The sequence below is a fragment of the Arctopsyche grandis genome, chromosome 9 (assembly GCF_051622035.1).
Source record: "Arctopsyche grandis isolate Sample6627 chromosome 9, ASM5162203v2, whole genome shotgun sequence".
Taxonomy (NCBI): Eukaryota; Metazoa; Arthropoda; class Insecta; order Trichoptera; family Hydropsychidae; genus Arctopsyche; species Arctopsyche grandis.
Window position 1 is genome coordinate 15,470,090 of NC_135363.1, and position 27,449 is coordinate 15,497,538.

The 27,449-nt window shown below is 32.7% G+C and overlaps 1 protein-coding gene across 1 annotated transcript; it reads left to right on the plus strand.

Annotated features, from left to right (window-relative positions):
* Positions 1–8,865: 8,865 nt before the first annotated feature.
* LOC143916441 (uncharacterized) lies at positions 8,866–12,737 on the plus strand. The gene is made up of 3 exons (XM_077437547.1): positions 8,866–9,073; positions 10,442–10,615; positions 10,726–12,737. The coding sequence occupies exons 2-3, from the start codon at positions 10,463–10,465 to the stop codon at positions 12,094–12,096; spliced, it is 1,524 nt and encodes a 507-aa protein (XP_077293673.1). The 5' UTR covers positions 8,866–9,073; positions 10,442–10,462; the 3' UTR covers positions 12,097–12,737.
* Positions 12,738–27,449: the final 14,712 nt, after the last annotated feature.

The window sequence follows — 27,449 nt, forward strand, 5'->3', positions numbered from 1 at the left end:
TATAGTTAATTATCTAGCGAATTTAAAAGTCTAAAATATCCTTGATTTTGAGTTACATGCATTTTTTAAACAATCATATCTCATAAACGAGAGCAAACTAGCAAAAATCATTGTTATATTCGAATTCAATCGGTCAAAATTAGTAAAGATTGATTAGTCTCCGCTCTGGTAAGTAAAAACGCGATTTTTTTGCTCAGTGTAATTAATCAAAATACAGCTGTTCTAGCACGATTTCGATTTGGAAGATTATTGAAAATCATATATAAAATAAATATAAAATTGGCCCGTAAATATTGCTACATATATCTATGTATAAGTATATAGACGATTCATTTACTAGACAAACACATGATAAAAATAAATTACAACTAATCGTAAAGTAATGATCGACAAATGTTAATCATTATATGTATATGAAAAAACAATAACCGGTTAATAATATTGTATACGTGTGTATATGAGTTTGAGTTCGGGAGTTTGTCGCCTGGGGCAAGACTCGTGCGAGCCATAACCTGAGTAATTCCAGTGTCACCGGCACGTGCCCCAACCTTTTAACCCTTTTTTTATCTACTTGTTCTACCTCCGTTAAACGGCATAAAAAATCTGCCCGACCTTCCATTTAATCTCTATAAAAATACTGACAACTTTTCTAATATTTCCATCAAATTAAAAGATATGAACGGAAAATTACCCCCCTGGCAGATAATAAAATACGATTTTTTTCCGTCCACAGATGTTTAGAAATTTTCCATCTCCGGTTTGAAGGGGGAAATAAATGCACACAACGCGTTATTTCTTAGACAAAAACGAGCATACTTTGTCGTTGGCATGCGCCCACATTTTTATGAAACAGGATCACTAGCAAGTTTTTTACGATGTTAAACATACAACATATATTGCTTCACCATGCCTATTTCATCATGATTCATGACTCACATATCATATCATACTAGTATTTTAGTAATAAAAAAAGGGTAAAATTTAATCATTTCCCCAATATAAAGAATATATGAAGCGCACGAATATACATAGAATTTGCAACAAACTAAAATAAAATCCACTATTGCGTCATTTCATTGATTTTATACCTACATATAATATGATAACTTACTCGATAGCAAGTTATAATTGTATATCTATTGTCACTTAAAAAGGCTTAACGCATCATTTACACTATTCAATTTAGATTATCGACGAATCACATTATATTACATGTGCAGAAAGTACAGTCGAGTGTTTAATCCAAGCATTAGAACATTCATGCTTACATACATATGTAATAAGAATAGAGGGGCCCTTACGAATAAATAATTGTTGTCAATTTACGCGGTACGTTTCTATAAATACGCTACATCGCACGGAATACAATCGGATCAATTTACTTATAAAAATGTATCCCATGTTGTTTATTGTGTGTTTTTGAATGTATTGTGCAATTTTTGCCCATCTTGCGAGTAATATAAACAAACAGAGAAGTTTTTATCGGACATACATACGTCGAGCACCAAGCGTCAAATACGACTGATGCTAAAATTATTTAGATCTGTCCGTCGACAGAATGTCACTTGACAACAAAAGAACACCTAAAGCCACTTCTATTAATATTGCATTTCTCTGCATATGTATGTCCATATCCGACACGAATCAAAACTCCATTAAAGATAAACACCAACAAGTCTTATCCAGTGGCGTACCTACCGCACCCGCAGTCCTCGCAATGCGGGGGGGGCGCCGAGTCTCGGGGGGCGCCACAAAGTGGCGCGCCTTTTTTACGGATTTTTTAATTTGTTCTGTAATTTCTTTGTAATATTTTTTTAAAAACCTCTTATTTTTCTACCAATTGCATCTCTTTTTATTGTATGTACTATATGTACATACATTATTATATTTTGAATTCATCCTCATTGTGTAATTGATCTATGCCAATAGGGCTAGAAGACTGCCGTCTTTTTCCATTTTTTGAACGTCAGTGCCATTTTTCAAACTATTTTCTGAGAATTCTCTCTTATTCTTGTATATTTACTTCATCGATTTACGTAGTAACAATAGATGAAGTTTTGTGATCATGCGAAAATTCCCCTGCTTTAAACAGATTGTGCACTTCGATATATAGGTATATGTACGTGAAAAGGTTTGAATTATTAATTTGGAAATTTATTTTACGGGACCGAAAGTGAAAAGGTCGAAAAAGCAAATATCGGAAGGCAAAGTTCGAAAATCGAAAAAAAGGGTGCATGGTAAACGGTACTATGTACATACATACATATACATATATATAATATATATCAGTGGCATGCGGTGAAATTATCTCTCTTTTGTCATACAGCCTTGTTTAATGTGCGCGCGTAGGATAGGGGAGGAAAAGCCTGTTCCTCTTGTTCCTGTTGTATCCTGCTCGCGCAAATTAAGCGAGGATGTACGAGGGGGGGGGGAGAGAGTTTTACCGCACGCCATTGATATATATACTAACCGTTTTTCATTTGTATGCATGATAAACGAATATTTTCGACTTTTTCACGGCCACCCAAACATATGGAGGGGGGGGGGGGGGGCGCCAGAAATTCACGCTACGCCACTGGTCTTATCCAAAGTAAATCACATTTGCGAATTTAATTACAAACCGATAATAGACTAGGAATCGATTTGAATATTGAACGCGAATTATGAAAGTCTCGATGCGGCGCCAAAACGACCGCCTAATTCGAACTCTATTCGATTCACTCGTGCAAAAAACCGACAGGCCAATCATCGATCACATACCTAGATATGAAGCCGATAATATAAATGTATAATTATGCAAATAGTTTGGGGTCAGTCGCCAGTGCCACCGAAGCGCGACCGGCAGACGTCAGCATTTCTTCTTTCTTCGCTCGCTCATCAATGAATGTATGCGCGTCCCTCTCGCACTCGCCCCGCTCGCCGTAGCCGCGTCCCTCTCGCGCTAGACACATTCATACCGTGGGAATACTTGTCAGGCTCGTGTTCCCACACGGGCCACATTAGCGACTCTTCGACGCATAACAACAACATTGTATCTTACAATTTTAATAAACATTCATTATTATTTGATATATTTTAGTGCGAACCACAGTTATCTTGTTGTTGTGTTTACTATTAAAAGATATATTTTATTGCGCTAGCTAGCATTCCGATTGGGGCAGCTCAAATTTTCAAGGCTGGACAGCAGCACCTTGTCCATACAAACGTACTATACGTCTCCCTTCCTCAATTATGGCACTAGAGTAATTATTTTTTAATATGCTATGGATATCCACCATTGGGGTGCATCTATCGTTTTATTTTTTTGATTAATTATTTTTTAAAGGAGCTAGGAGCCGCCAAAAATCTATAAAATCGCCTCTTTTTTACACCCACGAAACGAGTCCAGCGTGCTTATTTAACGGTCGATTTTTAAAAAAATACGCCGATAGATGCACAGAAAGTATCTTTCTCATACCGATGATGAAATTTTTTTTAAAATTGGTCCAGTTTTGGAGGAGAAAATAGTAGAATACGAAACCTCGATTTTGTCGATTTAAAATACGTTTTATCTGGTCGAAGCGCAACTGTCGCATTCACTCAATATATATATATATATATATATATATATATATATATATATATCGATATATATTGTTGCATTCACTCAATATATATATATATATCGAAGAAAGGAACGGTAACAAAATTAAGGTTTCGGGTGTACAGCCCTCTTAATGATGATCAACATTATAAACAGTGTTGTAGTGCTAAATAAAAAAGAACCAGGGAAGTGTTTAATTTTTACGACCCCCACCCCACCCGCTTTTTTCCTTAATTAAAAAATATGTATGCTAATATTGGTAGTTCAAATATTTATAAAAAAAATCAAATGCTAATTAAAAAATATTCTTACTTGTTGAAATGATGATTTTTTTTATCTATATATATAAAAATGAATGTCTGTATGTCTGTATGTCTGTCTGTCTGTCTGTGTGTCTCGAATAGGCTCCTAAACCACTGAACCGATTACGATGGAACTTTCTGTGAAAAAAAACGGGAAAAACGGGAATGAGTGTCATTGCAACGCAATAATTTCAAATGTGTTCGCTGTCTGCGTTTTTCCGACAAATGGGAGTGGTAACGGGAACGGGAACGAGAACGGGAACGGTAACGGGAACGGTAATGAGAACGGTAACGGGAACGGGAACGGGAACGAGAACGGGAATTGCATGCGTTATTGTGGCATTGCAACGCATGCAGGGTTCAGCTAGTATTTCATAAAAATCTCCACACTGCATCATCTTTAACATCTTTGATTTTGCAAACCCGTGTTTGTGTGTCAACAGCAACATTTGATTTTAGCAATGCTAAAACCATATATGTAAATGTCGAAAAATTATCAAATTTTAACAATTCAGAGATGACTATTTATTTAAGCTGAATTACCATATTTTATCTATCCTCAAGTGCGAATGGTACCCAATAGTTCAAAGAATGTTTTCTTTCGAAGTTTTGGGTGGTTTTACATTAAAAAAAACCCCATACATTTCATTAAACGTCTTTTGAGTTTTAAATATGCTCAGATTACTATTCGTTTGTGGTCATCAAATGTTAGAACGAGAGTCTGCTCACAATATTTGGTATACAAAATTTTATATGAAATATTTTTTAATTGTACTCAAAAAACAATGTTTATATCAATCAAAGTGCCAGGGCGGTGACCTGGCTCAAAAATAAGTACCAGGGCGGCGACCTGCCCCGAAGTTTTTAAAGGCTTTTTACGACTCCGACTCCACAGCCTTGATGTAGACAATTCCATTAAATAATTATCGAGTTGCTATGTTTGTGGTGTGAGTTTTGAGTGTGTCTCGTGTTGATTGTGCGCTGTTTATGGCGGGTAAGTGCCGTCACATAGCTGGAAGCGCGCTAGTGTTTATCGCTAATGGCGGCCACAGATATAAACAGGAATGCGCGTGGACACGGGACAACACCTTATCTGCCGATAGAAAAGAGCCAGTAGCTTTCTGCCTGTTATCTATTAAATAGATCCACTGTCAACAAAAACTCCATCTACAAATTTAAAGCGATTCGCTAGCATCCGCGTATGAATCTATGAACATTCTTCAGACTACTAAGAGAGTCGATGCCCAGAACTGATGACAAGGGACAAATTCTCGAGGCCAGATTCTGGAGAAAATCATAAAAAATATCTCTATATATAAATATAATTATATTTAGATAGTTTTTTATTGTAAAATTTGCCATTTATTTGTAACTTTAACACAAAACATACTATTTACATATGTACATAACGGTTAATTTTCCATGGGCTAAGTGAGGTTGCCGTTAACTTGCTACTTTGTTATCATTTGTAAAGCTCTTTGCATAAAGTTTTGTGCATAGATATGTTACCGTCAAAGTGTATAACAAGTTGGAGTTTTAGATAATTCACATTCGAATACAAATGAACTAGTAGATATATATTTTTACAGGTGAAAATACAGTTTCAACGGTGCTTGCCTGTAATAACATATAAGCTTTAAAGATATATTTATTATAATTATTAATATGTTATGTTTATTTATATAGAAATTATTATTATTATACATTATTTATTATTTAATCAATAATTTATTATTATTTTAATTTAAAAATATAAATTTTATTACAACACATTTTAAAACACGAATTGACAGCTCCGATTTTTTTTACGGAATGATTTAGGGTTCAACAATGCGTTAATATTACTTACTACTACGAATTATAGAAAATACTTTCACATTGCGATAACCCTAAGAAAAAACAAAAAAAATGTGACTTTCTGACTCAAATTACTAGTCGAATGACGTTTTCACGAAAAGCTACAGTATTGTGAATAAAATACATCAAAATCAGGTTGAATTGAAAAGAATTGAATCACATTCAAAAAGTATATGAAAGAAGTTGGATACAACGAAGAACATATTGATTGATTCTGACCAGTCAGATTGTAAATCTAACTTTGTCATATGAAATAACCACGCAGGATAGATGAAAAATGTTTTATCTAGTCTAGATATATTACACTTTGATTGTAAAACATACATATAATGTAGTCAAAGTGTTCTAGCACTGATGTGTTCCAATTAGCATACTGGTATCTATAATAATAGTTTTATGACAAATTTTGTACCCAAATTAAAGAGGGAATGGTGAGAATTTTTTGCTGACCGGCGCCACATTACGTACCTAATTAGTATTCCGAGAAAAGTGTGATCAATAAATCAACTACAATTTAAAACACGAACACAGTACAATATAATCCAGACATAATTTTATATATTGTATAAATTTATGAATTGAATTTTTGTAGCAATTACGCAATAGTGTAAAATGCTTATCGATATGTTCTCATGCCGAATAAAAGAAAGGATGTGCATTATGCATATATGATAGTATTTGTATGCTTTTCGTATCATTTAGCCCACAGGAGGAGGTCCAATAAAGTGTTGCGAATGAAAGAGCTGTTTACTTTAATAAGATAAGCGATTTAATTAACACGAATCGTTTTATCTAATGAGAAAGTCAACAATTCAAGTGTGGTCCGTCATTGTCGAATGTCACCATTCATCAATGATAAAGTATTTGTTTAAATATCAGTATGAGGATATATTCATACAAATATGTACATATGCATGCGTAGACATCTGAATTCTCTAGAAAATGAGAAAAAAAGGGAAATGAGTGGTTCCTTGAAATCATTTCGATATTTTCCTTGAACGGCTTGTGAGAAGAAGGTCGTTCAATGCCTTGAAGTCGACCGAACGACATTCTCCTAATATTTTCGTCCTAATGAACACTTCTCGGAAAAAATGTCAAAAATCTACCCATATCGCGTTAAGCCCATCGAAATTCGAACACCTTATCTCTCGCATAAAATTTTACGGCTTCCAACTTCGAAAAACATTCGATTCGTTAATTTTATCGAAGTTAAAATCGTCGATGAATAAATTAAGCGCGGATAAGGTTCGTCGATTCCCACCCATTATCGAGATAGTGGATACAGATACGCGTCAAGAAATGAGTAACAATAATAATATTCATTTTACAATAGTGCATCGCGAATTTTTTCTCATCAAATCACATTTCCGCATTCTCGTAGATACGTCAACATTTGTCACACACGTGCCGACTTCGGTCCATCGTGATTTCACGTTTTTCGCTATCACACGGTTGTTATGACTAACCGTAGCTTCTGAGAAAATCGGTAATTATGCTCGTCGATTTGGTTTTTCTGTATGCGTGCTAAATTTGGCATGATTCGACACCGAAATTGCACTTCGATGCAATTTATATGCAGGTCATTCATTCGTTAATGACGAAATTTAAGGAAGCGAAATGGAGGCCGCTCAATGTACACCTTTTTTTATTATAAACTAAGTAGGTAATATGGCTACACGAATAAAAAATCTGGTTACAGTTTGATATGTTATAAATATACGATTTTATTGCTAAATTTATGGAGTGGAAACGAGATCGATTAGAAATGCATTCGCAACAAATCGATTACTAGAAAATATCGGACATTTACTACCGAATTTAGATGCACATTGCTCATTTTATATTATTTCAGAAAGACTGGTTATACAGTTCAATCGTTACAGTTTGGTTATAAATCAAAATGCCTACATATATATGTACATACCGACAAGAAAATTGCTATACACCGAAGAGTCGTATCTATTTCAGATCCAATTACTTATTAATAATAACTTATGTATATAATCATCTAATAGTATAATAATTTATACTATTAGATGATTGCATATGTTTTAACTACATATTTTGATTAAATTGTTACACTCAAAAACAGTATTTGAAATTAACTAAATTTTACAATACCTACATAGTTTTAGCTAACAGAATCAACTTACATCAACATGTAATCCGACTGTTGCAAAATTATGAATCTTTTTATGAATTATATGTGTATCGATCTCATAAAACATAATGATAGAAAATAGAAAGTGTGTATATATCAGTTTGCTTCACGAATGACGACAAAAAGTACACATGTAATAGTAATAACACTCAAATCTGGAAAGATATTTGAGTGTTATTACTAGAGGTAGGACCCAAAACGCGCCGCTCATTGTTCAATTGTTGTAAATGCTTTGTGAAAAAGGTTCGGCAAACCTTTAACAATGCATTTACAACATTTGAACGGCACGCTGGTTATCCGGGCTTTAGTTATTACTAGAGGTAGGACCGGAAGCGTGCCGTTTATTGTTCAATTGTTGTAAATGCTTTGTAAAAAAGGTTCGGCAAACCTTTAACAATGCATTTACAACATTTGAACAATAAACGGCCGATATGGGTTCGGGCTTTAGTTATTACAATTTGTGCAGCTTTAATTAAGGAAAAAAATAGCTGTCAACAAAGAAATATCTATCCACTTCGACTTTTTAGAATCGTGATCATATATATAGAATAACTATTCTATATATACTATGATCACGATAGAAAGTATTATAAAATCACAAAACTTCATGCATATGCAGTTCCTAATGTAAAATTACTTGACATGTAGTATTTGAAATTAATTACTCTTCAAATTTCTATCTAACTAATAATCATAACTTGAATAAACCTAACAATTACTTTCAGACATTTTTCTATATGTATTTTCATTTGAAACTTTCATGATTCTAAAAAATTCCTAGTTACAAGTTGGACCGTGGCTCTGATATGTTTTATTTTCACGGTACTCGTGCTGCCATCTATGAGCGGTGTTGGAAAGCGGCCGTTTGAAAAGTTTTGTATCGCTATTTCACGAGCTGGCGCGTTTAACGCGGTGCGAAACAAAGACAGTCGATTTGTACCGAATGTTTTTTCTCTTTCGTTGAGTATGACGCGGCCATTGGATGAAGGGAGACACGAGACAGATTCGGTGAGGTGTTCAGTTCAAGGAAGTGTAGGTGGAGGCACGGTGAGGATGTTCAGTGTGGGGAAGTCGTCGAGGAGGCTGCTTGTGTGCAATAACCTCACCAAAAGTTCGACGAGCTTTCGCGAGTTGCAGTTTCCCGGAGAGATCGGTGGATTATAATTCCAGGTGAGCTTTTCATTTTGGTTTTGATTTATTATGTTCAATATATTATATTTGTTTTCTATTTCATATGAAGATTATAATTTTCCACGTTATTTACCTATATTTATACTATGTATGTACATAAGTGAAACAAATAAATACTTAAATGTACATATATTTGAATACATTTGCATAATTTTATTTAATAAAATGCTTTATTTATTTTGTAAATATAATCATCGATACTTTTCCGAGTTCAAAACGTAAATATTTATGGATTTACAAAAACCTTTTATGATTCAGCTAACTTTTCACTGCATAATTAATAACTATTGCCATTACTCAAATATTAAATACTTTTTTCTTCACATTTGATTATAATTTTTGAAAAAATATTTAGATATTACCAATTTTTAACAAAATTTGATTTTAATACAAATAAATTCAATCACGTACTGTTATTTTTAAAATTAATTATGTAATTTATGAAAGAAAAGCATGACATATTCGCGATATGTATATTAAGTATTATTTATCTGTTATTATTAAATGCTATTTTTTATGTTTATGTATGAATGTATTTATGTTTATGTTTAATTGTTATTTTGTTTTTTTTTCTTTTTTGTGTTATATTTTTTGACCATTGTGGCGCTTTAGGAATTCCGGTTATGCCACAATGGTCTGTTTAAAATAAATAAATAAATAAATAAAAAAAAATTCAAATGGTAAATTACTATTTTGCCTGTTGATAAATCTTTTATCATAAAATTGATCTCGATTTTAGAAACATGTGACTGCTTATTTTCACAATCTCTGACACATCTACATACATTGTATTGGTGATCGGATAAATGCACTCAAGAGTGCCGCAATCTTTCAAAGACGCTCAAAAATAAAGCAATGGAATTCCACAAAAAAGCGTCAAGGGGTATTTTTATGTTTTTCGAGATTGCTAACCCTTTTTTGTGGAATTCTTTTACGTTTGTGAAGTTCTTCTTGAACGCCGTTAAAAATTAGGATTTCTCGAAATGCGCCACTATTCTGTGAATTCTTCCGGGACCCGTACATATTGTAATATACAGGTTTTTCATTCCAAATTGATCCATTTTCGTTTCAAATTGACCCCTTTTCAATGTAAATTTGGAATGAAAAACCGATATATTACTGATTCACTATAGTAATAAATTAATTATTTGACCGAATGAACTAAAATGAAATTAAAACGAACGTTCAAATTGTTTCGATGACATGTCGCTTTAATTGATATATCTTCATCAGGTTTAAAAATAAAATTGTAAACATGACATAATTTGCACAGATGTATCGCGCAAGTTTGTCGCACATGATAATCGATGTTGACTCATTACCAAGTATTTTATTTATATATTTCAGTTGGAAATCAATTGCGAGAAAATGACGATGGTGAGCCCAGATGACGGGAGGCCGTCGATATCGAGAACGGCTCGGTACAAGAAAGTCACCAAGCCATTGTTGGAGAGGAAGCGAAGAGCCAGAATAAACAGATGTCTCGATGAACTCAAAGATTTAATGGTTGGAGCATTTGAGGTAATTAATGATATAATCAAATCTCACTTGAATCTTATTGAATTGAAAGCTTGCATATAATACATTCTAAAACCAATGTAATCTAATTTCAATTTGTTTTTCCTTTATAGGTGGAAGGTGACAATATAAGTAAATTAGAAAAAGCTGATATATTAGAGCTGACTGTACGACACTTGACTAAACTTCACAGCCCAAAGGATCCAGTCGCCGACGCTAAGAGATTTCAAGCCGGCTTCGGACAATGTGCAGCCGAAGCTTGTCAATTTATTTTATCAATGCCCGATATTGATTCACAGATTGGGCAAAATCTGATACATCATTTACGCACCCAGATTACTGACGCACCCCCAAACGCTCAAGCTTCTCCTGCACCAAACTTTTCACCGCAGACATCACCCGAAGTTCGCAGCATTTGGTCTGGTCCGAGCAGCAGAGAGTATGTCAGTCAACCAAATAGTTTGATTCATCGATCATCTCCTCCGCAGGAATACAATACACAAAAAAGACCAGAACTGCCCCACATACCGGTAAATCAAAGTTTGGTCTGCGATACTTCAGTGATGAATTCGACGCCGAGGAGCCACGATTTATCACAGCCGATGACGGGCTTGTTGATGACTGTAGACAACGGTGGAAAAGAGAATCCTCAATATCCACATGCCGCACCAACAACTGAGAATGAAATTAAGAAGAGACAAAATGCCGAAGTCAAAAATGTAATAATGCAGAAAATACGGGAACAAATACTCGGCCGGCAAGTTAGAGAAGCCGACCCCAAAGCTCCTGTTTATGATATTCCGAATCCGGCACCCATTCAACATCAATATAAAAGTATTCCGCCAAGCACATACGTTCAAGAACATGTTTCAAGTACTTCAGTAGATTTGAGAAAAAAATCAAAAGGCGAATCAAAACATTTCTCTCCTCGCCTTGATTCAAACCATGCAGTTTATCAACAACTCGGCGATAGTAAACTTAAGAGAGAGGACGCTAATTTAATTCAAGAAGCTATCAATTACAGCACTGCCAATCGGGAATCAAATGATCATGAGAAATTCAGAAATATTGATGTACAACATGCTGAGAGTAGTGGTTATATCAGAAAACGACATGCCGACTATAGAAATATCCATCCTAAGAAGGTATTTTTGCAGCCGACGAATCCAAATCAAGAAACACCACACGATAATAATGCGTACAACTATCAAAGAAAGCCAAACGCACCACAAATTGCTGATCACCACTCATATTCGACCCTGCGGCGTCATCGTTTATCGAACCCTAGTCGGCATGCTGAGTATTCTCACGATCGTTATGCAATTGCGGTAAATAATCAACGATATTCTCCTTATCCTTATAAAAACGACGCTCCAGTCACTTCCGGTCATCGTTCGCAAATTTTGCAAATGCAACATGAGATGCGATATGAGCACGGGAATCCTGAAAATGAGCAAGAAGAAAACATGTGGAGACCATGGTAATTAAAATCATGATAGAATAAACCTCATCGAACGAAGCTTTAATTATTCATAAGTTTAGGATTATCTTTATAATATTTAATATTAGAAATAACGTTCAACTAATGTAACACTCCTTAATTGAGTACATATTCTACTATCATATGGAATAATGTCAATTTTGTATGCAGATTGTTGATGTCTGTTTTGTGATAATAAAAATGACTATTTATGTATCTCATCATTTATTTTATATTTAAAGTGTTAAATGCTACATGCTATTGTGATCTCAAAAATGTATTTGTTAGGTTTTGAAAGTTTTTAAAAAATAGATGAGAATTTTTATATGGTGGAATAAACTTTTTGCTTCATTTACCTAAGTATGTGTATGATTTTAGTTGACTATAAATGAAATTCTTTATATTTGTTTATTTTAGTATGTTAGTTTTGTACTCGTAGTCTTCCAAATGAAAATTGTGTTATACGACATAAAAACAATTTTTATAATAAATAATTTCTATTGTTGAGAATTGTGGAATTTTGTCTGATTGCAAGATTTTTGTTATTGCATTTCAGAAAATTTATTATTGTACTTTAAAATATGTATGTAGCCTTAAGTTTTATGATGAATTTTTAATATAAAATATATTTTGACAAAAAATCTGAACTTTTCATTTTTCAATTTAATTTACTTTATCTTGGTTATATACTGCACGAATTGCTTGACTGTCGGATATTGTTCGAATTCGTTATTTGGTCAAACAAATTTTATGTTTTGTTAAAACAAAAAGTGTTTTTGCACAAAAAAATCACGTACATGTGTATGGATGATTTTATTTGAAGTTGGAACTTTAATATTTAATAAACGCTTAGAGACGATTTTTGAATTAAAGTTGAGAAACGAATTTAAATGATAAATTTAAAAAAATAATATTAGTATAATATACAAGAGACCTCTATATAGTTTAAGAAAAGGCTGAATAATTGATGGCTTAATAAAAATATTTTAAATTTATTTGTAATGAGACATCTATGTTTGCATAAAAACACACTTTTGATATATTAGCTTTAAGTATTTTTAAAAATTCATAGATGTCTCTATATATAATAACTTATTATTTATTTTATAACGAATATAGTTTATAAAAAATTTGTGAAGATGGCAATAAAAGGTTATTTTTAAATGAATATAAAATTTAATGAAAATCTAATTAATTTTTATCAATTAAATGGAATATTTTTCTAACATACTAATTTATAATACTTATATATAAATACATTTATTTATAATAAATCTATATATAATATAAATAGATTTATTATTTAAAGTTATAATACATAAGTATATATAAATTTATAATACATATAACATACATACTGATTTATAAAAAATAATTAAATACATTTTTAAAATTTACTAAAAAAATATTAATTCCGACTTGATCTTGTTAATTTTGCGTAGGTGTACTATTGTCTTTTCTTTTAATGTAAATTTATTTATATAAATTGTAATAACAATATTGTAAAGTGTATTATTTATTCTGATCATATTAAAAAAAATAGTATAAAATATCATATGAAAATTTTAACATACGTATTTTTAAAGACAACATTCATATGCACAGATTTATTTCTACATGCGGGCTCCTATAAATCCGACAAGCTTTCAAATAAATTTCTCAAACTTTACCTTCGTACATATTTATTTGCAAGGCTTTGTACAGGTCTAAGAACGTTTCGAAGACCACCGAAAACGCGAAGATCAATACGACTATTTATACCCGATTCCGCGAACAGCCAGGCACAACAAAGGCCCATTCGCATCTTTCACGGATCGTTTCGTTATTTCGAAGAACACTCCGCGAGGAAACTGAAATTTTCTCAGCGAAGCGGAGAAAGGGTTAAAAAAAGCCTTGAAAAAAAATCCCGGCTGCTTTGCATTGTATGAAATTCAGGCGTGGCCGCTGCCAAATAATTCATAAATTTGAAACGATTGCATACACGTCGATGATTTACAATGCAACTAATTATTCAACGCATTAATTTGTCATCCAATTCTGATATATCACATATGTTTTATATATGTATATATATCGACATGAATTGGGCGATTAATATCCAAATTGGAATGCAATTCCAAATTCAATTCGTTTGTATTAATTTCCGTACCTCCATATATTGCCAATTTTGTTCGTATATGTAAATATGTACATACATACTTTCGAAACGCATAACCGACACAATATTCAGTTTAATTATATGTAAAATTGATTTTACTTTTCCAGGCGCGGTCTTAACCTTTTGCCGCCTCCCACCGCGAAGAATTGATAACAACAACGACAGCATTAGCGTTTTTTAATAGACATTTACGACCCATCGACGATTTTGGGCGGCTGTGGAGTCCGCGTGTAAAAAATGTGATATTTTCTAATTTGAAATACGGAACGTGGAAAAAAATGGACCATATCAAAAATGACTACGGCTACGGGACGGGTGTTCATTTTTTCTCGAGAGAGGTGGCTCGCTTTGTGCCACACCGACGTCAATCTGTCACTCTGGACCTCTGGAGGTATTCCAACATCACCTGGGTTCAGGTCGGAACTATTGCACCCCGTCCCTCAATTAATGCACTAAACACTCGAAAGCATCCAACCAACCGGCCTACATAGAGATCATATTCAAAATATCACATCGTATTTAAATCCCACGCCATTTCCCACAAACAACGGTAAATATTGCCAATCAATTTAATTGACTATGCAAATATTAAATACACACATGGCTGAATGCAACTCCTCCGTTACGTTCGACGGAGCCCTTCCACTCGGTCATCTTTTCCGATTGGTGTTTTTGTTGAAATTCGTACAGTTAAGTAGCGTTCGAGTTTCCGCAACTGTTGCACAATTACGGAAGTCAAATTAACTCCATGGTCTGTCACTTAACTGTACGTAGAATTGAAAAAACGATGATTATACATACATACATGGTAAATAATAATGACGTATTTCAATCGGCCAATATGTACATATTATGTCTCAAATTATGAAACGTGTCCGGACTTTCAGCGCCGTATAATTAAAAAATATGTAGTTGCATGAAATCTGTCGGCGAGTTGTCCCCGCGATGAAATGTTCTAGAATCATATTTAAGAAACCAATTTAAATTTGGTAATTTAGCTACATATAATATAAGAGAATACATCAGAAAGGCGGGCACATTTATGTAAGCAAACTGTCATCGAAAAGTCCATATTATATGTAGGTGTACATACATATGTATAATATAACTCAACAAGATTCTAGTGTGTAGAATTTCTCCAAATTAATCTACAGGTTGGAATACATACATATGTATGTATTTATGTACTTTTTCTTAGGCAAAGCCAGGAACTTAAACAAGTCTAGATATGTATGTCAAAATATATACATATATATATATATATATATTTACACATATTTTATTTAAAATTTTGATCAATATGGCTAAGCAAAAAAAAAGGATCAAGAGTAATCATGGATGTAAAAACAAAACAAGATAATAAACAAAGAGTATATGAAATATGAAACAAATAAATCGATATATCAAAACAAATACAACAATATAACACAATAGGTCTTAAATTAAACAATCCCTCAACCAGATCAGTATGTTTCAGATAAAACAAATCCAAGCCAACAGAAGTCTGGTTGAGGATCTAGAATATGCCCCTTGCTACAGGTGACGAAGCCATCAAATTGGTATGTGCCACAAGAGAAAATAACTAACTGCATCATCTAATATATCCAAATTGGCAGGGAACATTGCAGCTCAATCCTGCAAGAATTTTAGGACTGCTCACCAAACAAATCAGTAGCTTATATACAAAATGAAGACCTTTCTAACACACTTCTACATATTTATCACTGTTTTGGGCAATTCTCATCCATCTGAACCCACCCATCATCTTCACATTTCCCCAATACCAATACTCACATACCATTCGAGCACTTCTTTCGTTCATCTATCGTCCGTTCTTCTAGCTACGTGACCCGCCCATTGCCAATTCAATCTCTTTACTCTTTCATTTCATTACACCCACGATAGCAACAACAACTCTTATCACACTTTTAATCGACGTATTCCGTTTTCTTCCTCTCCTTATTATTGGACAATTGTAAAATATCGTAGCAAAGTCGTGCAAAGCATGATAGCCCAACTTGACAGGGGGTCCAAATTTAGATACATATGTACATATATGTAGATACATACACTCAATATAATTTAACTGCCCAACATAATACTATCGAAAGTAATAAAAAAATAACTTGAGTCATATAAAATATTATTTTTCTTCACTTTTATTTTACGATACAGAAATGTGAAAGGTCACAAGCAACTATTTGGACTTACATATATAGTTGCAAACTATAAAAAAAATATTTGTGTTCAAGTGGGATAATTTATCACGTAACGCTATTATTAAAAAAGACTTTCTTGAAATATATCCACAAGACTCATCTCACAATTTTGCAAGCCTTAAATCGAGAAAGACGAATTTTTAAAATCATGTAAGTTAAATGAATTTTTTTATAGAATTATTATACTAATAGTCCTCTGTAAATATGCATCAACAAACAATTTGAATCATTTCGTCTCATGTTTTTTAAAAATCACGTTAAGGAGGAAGGGTGGGGGGGGAGGGGCTTGGATAAATTTTTCACGAAATTCCTAGCTACGCCACTGAATTGAATTGCTCCTTTGACATATAAATGATTTTCCATTAATTTAACATTCATAATAATAATGCCAAATGTGGTAGGCACTGTTTGCCCAAAATGATTTACTAATTTAATATCATACACGAATTTAGTTTGAGCCCACACATGCACTGAATTTCATCAATAATTTAAAACTAATAATTAATTAACAGTGTATTCTATCTACCACTACAACTATTTGGAACAATTAATTCCCACGTAAATTCTCCTCGGGGTTTTCAATCTTATCGACCTAAGCTCTGAGCAGCGTCAAGACTCTCTTTCCTTATCAATAATGGAATAGTGTCGAGGCGCAGTGCCGCCCACCAGGATATCACAACTCGCCCAAATCGTTCGAACCTTCGTCAAGTTGTCCTGGACGACGCTGGCGGCTCTCCTCTCCCGAACAAAAGCAGATAAATCACACAGTGTTTTGGTCGAGGAGAGCGCGGATCTAATGCAAACACCCGTCACGCCCAGTGAGCCGCACGGCGCTGTGTCAAAATTTAATTTGACACCTGAGTTATTTATTGGATGCGGCGTTAATAATAAGCACAACCTTTATTCGAACCCGATTCATAACTATTGTTCAACTTACACGCTAATTATCATAATAAAAAAAAAAAGAAATTAGCGAAGCACACACAATATTGTAGAGTGAAACCTGAGATCTCCAAAAATGAATCTATACAATACAAATTGTTTAATTTAAAAAAATAATACATACATATTTTTAGCTAATTGTATCATTTGTGTAATAAAATTTGAATATGAAACATTTTGACTTCGCTGCAATTAAAGTGTTTTTAAAAGGCTGTGGAGTCGGATCAAAATTTACAAAAATTATATGAATTTTTAGATTTCTAACGAGTTTCCGGAAACTTTTGATTTTAAACAACGGGTTTCCGGAAACCCATGGAAACCATTAGGGTGACACCACTGGCTATATGTAAACGATAAAGTAATTTCAGATCGTAAATGACCATAAACCAAGCGAAGATACGAGATCAGCTTTGGCGATTCATATTCGACTCGAAATTCGCACTTGACCTTGAATCCTTGCCCTTTCACCTTTCAACTTTTATTACTTGTTTTTCTTTAGTAGTTTATGTCTTACTAGCTAGATAGAATACCGGGACATGTTCTAGTCTACTGGAAGTGGAACACATAACAGATCTATTCTAGTTGAGCTTGTCACATAAATGAGATCGAGAGATTCTTTCAGATATGTTTCACGAATGTTATAATCCTAACCTTTTATTTAGTTTGAAATCTTCAAACCAAATTTCGTTCGCCTGGTGCCCAATTGAGTCACTTCCAATTGATTTGAAATATCTGCGAACTATGGTACATATGTATGTATTTTTTGCCTAAGATTTATTTTTACAGAGATTTTTCTGCAGACAAATCTCTACGTGGATGGTCGTATATCACGCTCACCTCAATATAATGGGTACAGAATGTACATACCTATAATACTTTCATCAGTACTTATTATTATGCAACACGAGAAAAAGCCTTCCGCCATTGTTATCACACAATTTCTTAATAAAAAGCTTGACATTAAGCTTTAATAAGCGATATACATATGTACTAGTAACTGTGAAATTGTTGATGCGTCATAATAGTTTTGAAATTCTACATTTATTTATACAAAAAATGTAAAATACACAGTGTGTGTTTCTTTCAAATTAAATGGCACACTATTTACTAGTAGCGATGTGAATTATATAAGAAAATAAAACAATTTTATAAATGTAATTTAATTTTAAAAGTCGTCAGGTTTCATTGCCGCATTTTTATAATACGTACTACGTGAATGTATGTATGTATTTATGTGGCCAAATCCAATATAGTGCAACGTGTGTGAAATGAACGTAATACTTCAATTAAACGTTTCGTAAAGGGTGAAGTGATGAATCTCGTGGCATTTATCAGGGTCGCTTTTTTTGTGTTTTTTTTTTTTGTTTAAATTTCATCTCCGAGCTGTGCGTTGTGCGCACAAGAGCTACACATAGTGACCCCCGACATGTTTATGTATTCTGTTCAAATTAAAATAAACCAACATTAGAAAAGTTACTAAAGAAGGCACAGTGACTAATTGCCGGCGAAAACCGGTCGATCTTTAAATGCGGTCTGGCGTTAACAAATTGGCTCCGTACGAATACAAATTCGGCCCGTCGATCGCCGAGTGTAAAGGGTTAAATTTGTTCGACGGAACATGTTATACATACTCTCGGATCGGATGAGTGATCGTCATATTTAAAAGACAATGGGGTTTCGGCGTAATTATAAGCAATTACCGTCGACCTCGCGTCTATAAAACTAATGGGCGAAGAAACGCCAGGTGATCTCAACACGGTAGGACAATACTATATACAAACGTATAATATGTAGGTCGAATCTTTTTGCACGCAAAAATGCCCATTACGATTTTAAGCCGACGTAAAATACGAATCACAAACATTCTAAGGTCTAAAGAGAACTAAGCGATAAGTAAATAAGTACATACACTTACATATAAGTAGCTGTATAAGTATTAAAAGGTAATATACATATGTACATAGATGTTGTAGTCCAAGTGTTCACCCCGGTTCATCCATAAACATAATAGTTATGAAATATCATAATAGTTAGTTATAATTAGTCACCGGAGCCTGAGGGGGCCGTGTATTGTTCAAAGGTTGTAAATGCATTGTTAAAGGTTTGCCGAACAATGGATAGCACTGTGACTATCCTACCTCTAGTTATAATTTGACACCGGATAGTCACAGTGCTTTTTCTAGAAATCAGGGCGGTTAAGTTCTATTTACAAAGCTAGAGTCCAAAAAAAAACGTTCGGCGAACCATTAACAATGCAATGAACAAAACACAGCACCCTCTGGGTCCGTTTTTTTCAAGACGGCACCTTGGTTATCCGGCCTTTAGTTATAATTCATACATAATAGTTTGTTCATACATAATAGTTAGTTCAGGTTTTAGATAAAATGCTAACAGTCAAAAGTTATCTTCAAATTGACTCACCAGGTGTCGCATGAAACTTTCAGCTGTCAAAACTTTTGAGCTATCGAAAATTTTGAGCTGTCAAAACGCCAATTATATAAAAGGGATGGAAACTAGGGATAAAAATATGGCAATCCATGTACTTACATATGTACATGTATAGAAGATGGGACAAACGATTGAGAATACTTAAATTAATGCCTAATAGTTTATGCGTGAACAAACTAGTTCGATTGTCAATTTGTTATTTTGTATACATTATAACTGGTCAAATTGGTTCGTGTATGAACTTACTAACACGTTAATGAACGAACGAAATGTAAACTTGGACTGTTACATATGTATATGTATGTACATATGTATATACGAAATGTGTTTAATTTTGAATGATAGTTTTTTAAAATGAAAATGAAATTTGCACGTATCATGTCAGTTTCATGATGAGGAAAAGTTATAAAGGACGATTAATTGCAAGTAAACGAATATTTGAAAGTCTACGTAAATTCATTTTCCGGTTGATTTTCAAAGACAGATATTTAATTATTTATATGTGTGCCAAAAATACATTAAACATGTTATTTTTTTATACAAATTTAAATTTATAATAAATCCTGGGTGGAAATTTAGCAATAAGAACATATAAAAATGCACAGAAAATAAGCGATTTATTTGGCGATGTAAAGTTTTATCAAAATAGCCAGGAATTGGAAGCAAATGTTTGGAGAGAATATGTTGAAGACGGCTAATTAAAATTTAAATAAATTAAGTATTGTCTTGTGTAGTGATCGCTTGTAATGATAAAAATTTAACACCGCTGAATTAATTAATGAAGCGAATTAATAAAAGCCTACCCCGAAAATACGACATTTTATATGATATTTCATACCATTAAAATAAATTATATTTACGTTCGAAAATATTAATTATTCATAATTACGGTGAGTTTTCGGCAATTTAAATTACCAATAAATTAAATTAGAAGTCACGTGGAAACAGTTTTTTTATGTATAAAATATACATTTAATTTCATACATATGCATGTCGTAAATCAAGGGACAACTTTATTTATTCAGCAATTGAAAATACACTTACAGATCACAGAATTATATATGTACATTGAAAGCTTCCTGCCTACATATGTAGATTGATTCACCGTCAAAAACCTTTTTTGAAACCTGAAATAATCAGTGAAATTTTATTATTAAATTTTCCATTTCATATTAAACCAGATTTAAAAGAGAAAATGCTCAATTATCAACTTATATGAAATGTATGAAGCTATAAATAATATTTTAAACATACATACGAAAGGTTTTACGAGTGGGAGACCTACATAAGAGTATTATTGCTCGTTATACTTTATTGAATATTTCGAATAAAGAGGATTGCTTTTCTAAATATACACATCTATATATGTATGTAGTGATTAAACTCACGAATAGCACGATGGCTCCATAGATACTAATTGGGCTCCTTTGCCTTCCCCTAGACTGTTCTGGCATAGTAAATACACTGTATATAATATGTATGTATGTATATAAAATCACTCTCTTTTATCACAGCGTAATTAAAACACTTTGTAATAATTTCTAAATGAAAACCTTCAAAAGTTCCATTAAATACTATCATTAAGCAAATTTAATAAGTAATTAAATTTCAACAAATTTGATCGTCACTATAAAGATTTCACCGTTAATTAACTAAAGTATAGTACGTAAAATTTTCAAATAAAAACTAACGAAACAACTGAATATAACAAGATTTTTCATTTAAAAATATATCAATATGGTGTTTTCATACAAAAATAAAAACATATGTAAATAAAATTATTTGCATCATAAAAGTAATCCGATAAACTTCTTATAAATATTCCAGTTATAAAAAAATACGATAATATTCTGATGTATTAATTTAAAAATATATATATAATATAATTGAAAAATGCGATTTAAATGTAATGTTATATGTCTAATGAAAAAAAAAACAAAAGACGATTTATTTTGTAACCAACGGCAATAGATATTGATTGTTTGATCGTTCTTTTTGAGTTTCCAAGATGCAACTCAGGACTGCTGTATTTGGTGAGTTAGATTTTTATTATCTGTACTGTTTTATGTATAATTATATCGGAAATCGTATGTGATAATATTATACGTATGTGATATTATTATGTCTTCAAATATTTCTTCGTATGATGATTTGTTTAAAATTGGTGAATATCAAATGTTGTGTTCGGCGTATATACTTCGCATTTTTTCATTTTAAAAGTAGGAAAATGCGTTGAATCAGAGATAAGTGGTAGTAGCTTTTCTCAAAGCGAGCTAATTAATTAATTGGAAAATAAAACGCGTATCCGGTCACACTGCGTTGTGAAGTACATAGTAGTGGCGCGAACGATCAACGCAAACAGTAAAAGTTAACCGTGAAAATTGACTTTTTCGTATTATTCAATTTTTTTTGCATCAGGCATTTTATTTGAAAAGATTTCTTGCACACAAATCAAAATCGCATTTTCAAGCTTTACTATCCGATTAATTAGCGCGGCAAAAAAATAAATGTATCAAGTGAAATTTCCCAGGTAAAGTCGACGCAAGATAATTTATAACAGATTCGCCTAATTTGCATTCACTTTACTTCTCGCGCTTGTTTTTTTTAATGTATTTTTATACCATTTGCTAGCCGATGAATTTGTTAATAATATTCAAACTTTCCTTGAAGTTCGGAATAAAAGAATCGTATTTAACTTTCACTTCAAAAATGTTCGTATACTTTCATTATATAAGATACAAACCATTACCATTTACAAACGAACAACCTTTTAACTGTTTAAATAGTGTATGAAAAGTATTATAAATTTTGTAGAAAACAGCTGACATTTATCATATGGCATATTAATTAATATCGCTCACGTTTTGTGGAATCCTTTTGTGCAAAATTTGATTTCGGTTAAAAAAATCAAAGGACATAGCGGCGTGTCTCAAAGCCAAGGACTCTTCGTATTGTCCACAGGGAGTTGATAGATTTTTGTGGCGATATTCAAGAGGTTCACAAAGCATAGGGGTATCCAAAATACGTGTAACGTATCACCTTGGCGGTTGTTTGCGTGTTTTAATATTTAATATATGTAACACCAACACGGTCGCGTCACGCTGATGGATGGAGCAGCATCAATATCTCTCAAGCTCGGCTCCTCGAAATATGGCCACGTAACCAGCCCATATTTCAAAAGCATCAAAACCGACCGAAAAAAAAGTAACACAAGCATAAGTACCAGAATTCAAAGTGTTTGTTTTTAAAGCGTCGGACCTGTAGAGAAGAAATTGCACAAGCTGAAGCCTTTACGATTGACGCCAAGACAAATCGCGAGAGCGAATACATTTAGCTGGGGAAAAATAAAAGGCATCGCTGTTTGGTTGTCTGGGTGATTAGCGTAATTGATGAGGTTTTAATTTAAGTTCGACGATATCGGATGTGCGTGTAAAGTTTGACATTCGTTGAGCGTTTCGTAATTAATGTGGTGATATCGTAATGCTGTGTAATTGGCTTCTTACCAACGGGCGATTCTCAATCGATCCATGTTAATTTTGTAATTCAGAGTATGCGTATATCGAATCGAAACTCGAATTGGTCGATAGTGAGTGTTTTTCGGGCGTTTTGATTTTTTAAAAGTACTTGGAACGCGTGCCGTATTAATAATTGGGTGGTTGAAATTGTACGTAATCAAATGAAAAGTTGGGTTGCTTCGGAAAATTTTAATCTTTCGGGTGAGTGAAATAGTATTTATGTAAGACATGGCGAATCCAATCGATTATCTTTTCAAAAATATTTTTTACATTCTCGTTCAGTTTTTGTGCACGCCGAATAATAATAATAATATGATTTTTGTCGAATTTGTTCCGCGCATAATTTCATTAGACAGCAAGTAGCCGAATTAGAACCAATCGATCGTTTTTGTGTGGATATAAATTGAAGAGCATATGTACATATATATGTACATACGTATGTTATGCTTCGCAGTTTTTGGATTTATCTAATTCGATATCATTTTTTATGCAATAGAAAAAAATATACAAACATATGTACGTATTAGATCATAAGGAGTGTAGAAAAATAACTAACATATGTATAAACGTACCCAGAAATAGTATTCTACACACATCAATGGAAATATGGAATGCATATTTGATATTTCGTCAAATATTTAAACAAATACATATATACATATTTCCAAGAAGTCTTCAACATATTGAGGATACAAATTTTCGTCCATTTTTTTCCCGTCCTATGTAATATATGTAAATATAAAAAAATTATATATATATCTTATTGCCGACCTTCAAGGACGAGTCATATTTTTTTTATTATATACATATGTATAATGTTCTTACATCAAAACTATAAAATACACCGGTGACCCTTTTTACTAAACTAAAGTCGTCATATGTTCGTGACGGTTTTAACGATTTCTTGAAAATGTACAGGAAATGTTTGGGATATTTAGCCATTTTTTATTATTCAACTTTCATAATGTGAGCCGCATCATATAATTTAATATGGAATTACTTAAAATACAAATGGGCTAGACTTAGAGACACGTATTTTAAGCATATATTTTTGTCAATTTCAGCATTTTCATTTTGCATTTAAGCGTTTTAGAGCATTAAAAATGTTTAATTTTAGCTTCTATTTTCTAGTTTCCAAACAATGAGCCTCTGTTAATCTTAATGCGTTAGCAACGGTAAATTTTTAAAAAACAAAACCATTTTTTTAATATTGATGTTGGATTTTTGACCTGCCACAGATGGATTGAATCGTTCACAAAATATTTGGAAGTATAAATTTTGTGATCTTAGCTGAAAATTTCGCCAATAAACTTCCAATATTTGTGATTTTAGCATTTATTTGCATATTTTACGAATTTTGCATTTATTATTTCGAATTTTAGCATATATCGCAAAATGCTAAAAATACAGAGTTATACCTGTGAAAATAAAATAAAATATACATATATTTAGAAATTTGATGGTATTCCAATAAGTCTCTTATATTCTATCCGTACTTTAAATAATTTTTTCCTTTAGGTACACATATACGTACATATGTATGCATGTAGAATAGAAAATTAAAAAATATTATTTAGAATTTTTGAACTATTTATATATCAAATTATTAAAATACGAATCAGTGTGATCCTCAGTTTTTATTCATATTTTCAAATTGGCAAAAATTTGAATGGTCAGATTTTACCAAAATTAATGGATATATACATATAGATAAGAATGAATGGTCAATAAACCGAATATTATTAAGTATTTTTGTATAATAAGTATTTTTTGATAAACAAACAATAGTCAAGCAGTCGGTAACCGATAATATAATTTACTGATCATATATTTTCAGACCAAATCAAAAGAAGTTACTGATCAAATAAATACAGACCGTTACAAATCGTTTCGAATCTCCCAATGATTATTTCGATTGATATTTATCAGAAATATTATTTCTGCTGTTCTCATTCATTATCCAAAATGTATAAGTCGTGATAAAGACGTCAAGAACAAGCGGTTAATCTTCAATCATTTGTAGGGATCTGTATAAATTTAGGATGAGCCTACGAAAGTACAAACTGTATTTAATTAATAGTTGGTACATGAATTATTAAATTTAAATATGTATATGAGTTATATTTACTTAAATACAACGCAATATACATATATGTACTTATACATATGTACGAAGTAATAAGTTTCTGTTGATTTGTAGACTTTCAAGGAGTATTGGGATTAGCTCAAAGGAGTTGTATTGATTTTTTTAAATATATATTTTTAATATTGAATACACGAACGAACGAGAATAATACGCATTTTGACAGGTCGATTATAATATCCGTTATTCGTCACGTAGAAATTTCTTCCTACATACATGATCGTCTTTTGTATGTACATACTGTGCAGTGTGTCAAGTTATCTGTTCGAGTAATCTTAATAGGATATTCTCTATTTTCCCTGTGTACAAACATCAGGGATGTCAAAGCTTCATAACACCGAAGTGAGGAGAAGAGAAAAAAATCATCGTCTCGAAGTGTCGATATGTTGACACTGGGCTCGTGTCGACATTTTTTGATTGACACGTCTTTCATCGCACAATGGGCCGAGCTCGATGGGGATCCCCCATAATCCCGATGTACGTACAAACACAATGAGACAAAGCACACACAAATTGAAACATCAAATATTTGCCAAACATTCGTTAGGATTTTGTGACACGGACGCCCGCTAAGTGAGACATTAAAACGCCTTTTGTCGCCGTTAATTGGATATCGACGTTGAATAGAAACGCCAATTTAAGTATCTCTCTATGCACGCATAGATATTCATATGTGAGTGTGTGTGTGTGTGTGTGCGCTCGGTTTTAAATTTCGAACGTTGGATTATTATTAATTAATCAATCAAATGTTTAACGTTGCTATTAAATTGTTAATTAACCCGCTGACCCATTATTGCACCGGTCGTTCGCTCTTGGCGTGAACGGAAATTAATTCGATTTTTCGATGAGCGCATCTCAATGATGGCGCGTGTTGACTTTCCTTTTCGATATTAATAATTAAATTTGGGATATTGTATTATAGTTGGCAGAAAAAGGAGCTGTAATGTGCATGATTATCGATATGTGTAGATAATTTGTAATTATTTTGAATATTTTTAAAGATACGCTATCAAAATGGGTTCTTCATTCTTCATCCCCATTCTTGTTGAAATTTGTAACAAAATGTGTACGTATCCAATTTCGTATTGATGTGGCGATACATATTTATTTTTAATATTTGGGAGAAGCGGCATAAGTTATGAACACAGGGGGTTTGCCAATCGGCTTGGAAGATTACAAAGCAATAAATAAAACATAAATATGTATGTAGAAAATTGAGTATTATAAAAAGAAACAAAACATTACTAAAAAGTTATTAATTCATTAGGTAGACTATTCAAATTTTTGACCACTCTATTTGAAAAGAAGAAATCTCAAATTATTTTTTAAGATGTATATTTTTTGAGTCTGAGGGTGTGACCTCTCGGTGATTGTTTTTGTTAAACGTAAGGATGTTAATCATGGAACAATTGTGGTGGTTATTTATAAGTTTGTAAAATTCGATTAGATCGCTTCTCATTCTTCTCATGGAGAGGTTCATTATTTTCAATCTCATATCGTATGATAGTGATTTAAGTTCGAAAGGCATTTTTAAAATTCTTCTTTGAACCCTTTCGATACGTGTGATATCCTTTTCAAATAGGAGGGTTCCTAATAGTATAAGTATATGTTACAGTCCGTGTTCACTCGGGTTCGTTCATGGACATGCTACTTTTTTCATACACGTATTAACTATTGGTATTAGATTAACTATTAACTATTGGTATTAGATTAACTATTAACTATTGGTATTAGATTAAGTGCCAACAGTCAAGAGATATCTTCAAATAGTCTCACCATGTGTCGCATAAAACTTTTGAGCTGTCAAAATCTTTCAGATGTCAAAACGCCAAGTATTTAAAAGGGAAATCGTTTGGAACCACATTACAACGTTGCAACTCTGGTTAAGCATACATATATATTATTTATTTATTTGAAGTTTGGACCATTGTA

Bases quoted from the DNA above. Each gene is read 5' to 3' on its own strand.
- LOC143916441 (XM_077437547.1), top strand. From the start codon at position 10,463: ATGACGATGGTGAGCCCAGATGACGGGAGGCCGTCGATATCGAGAACG. The intron at 10,616-10,725 runs GTAATTAATGAT...TTTCCTTTATAG, and splicing joins TAATGGTTGGAGCATTTGAG to GTGGAAGGTGACAATATAAG.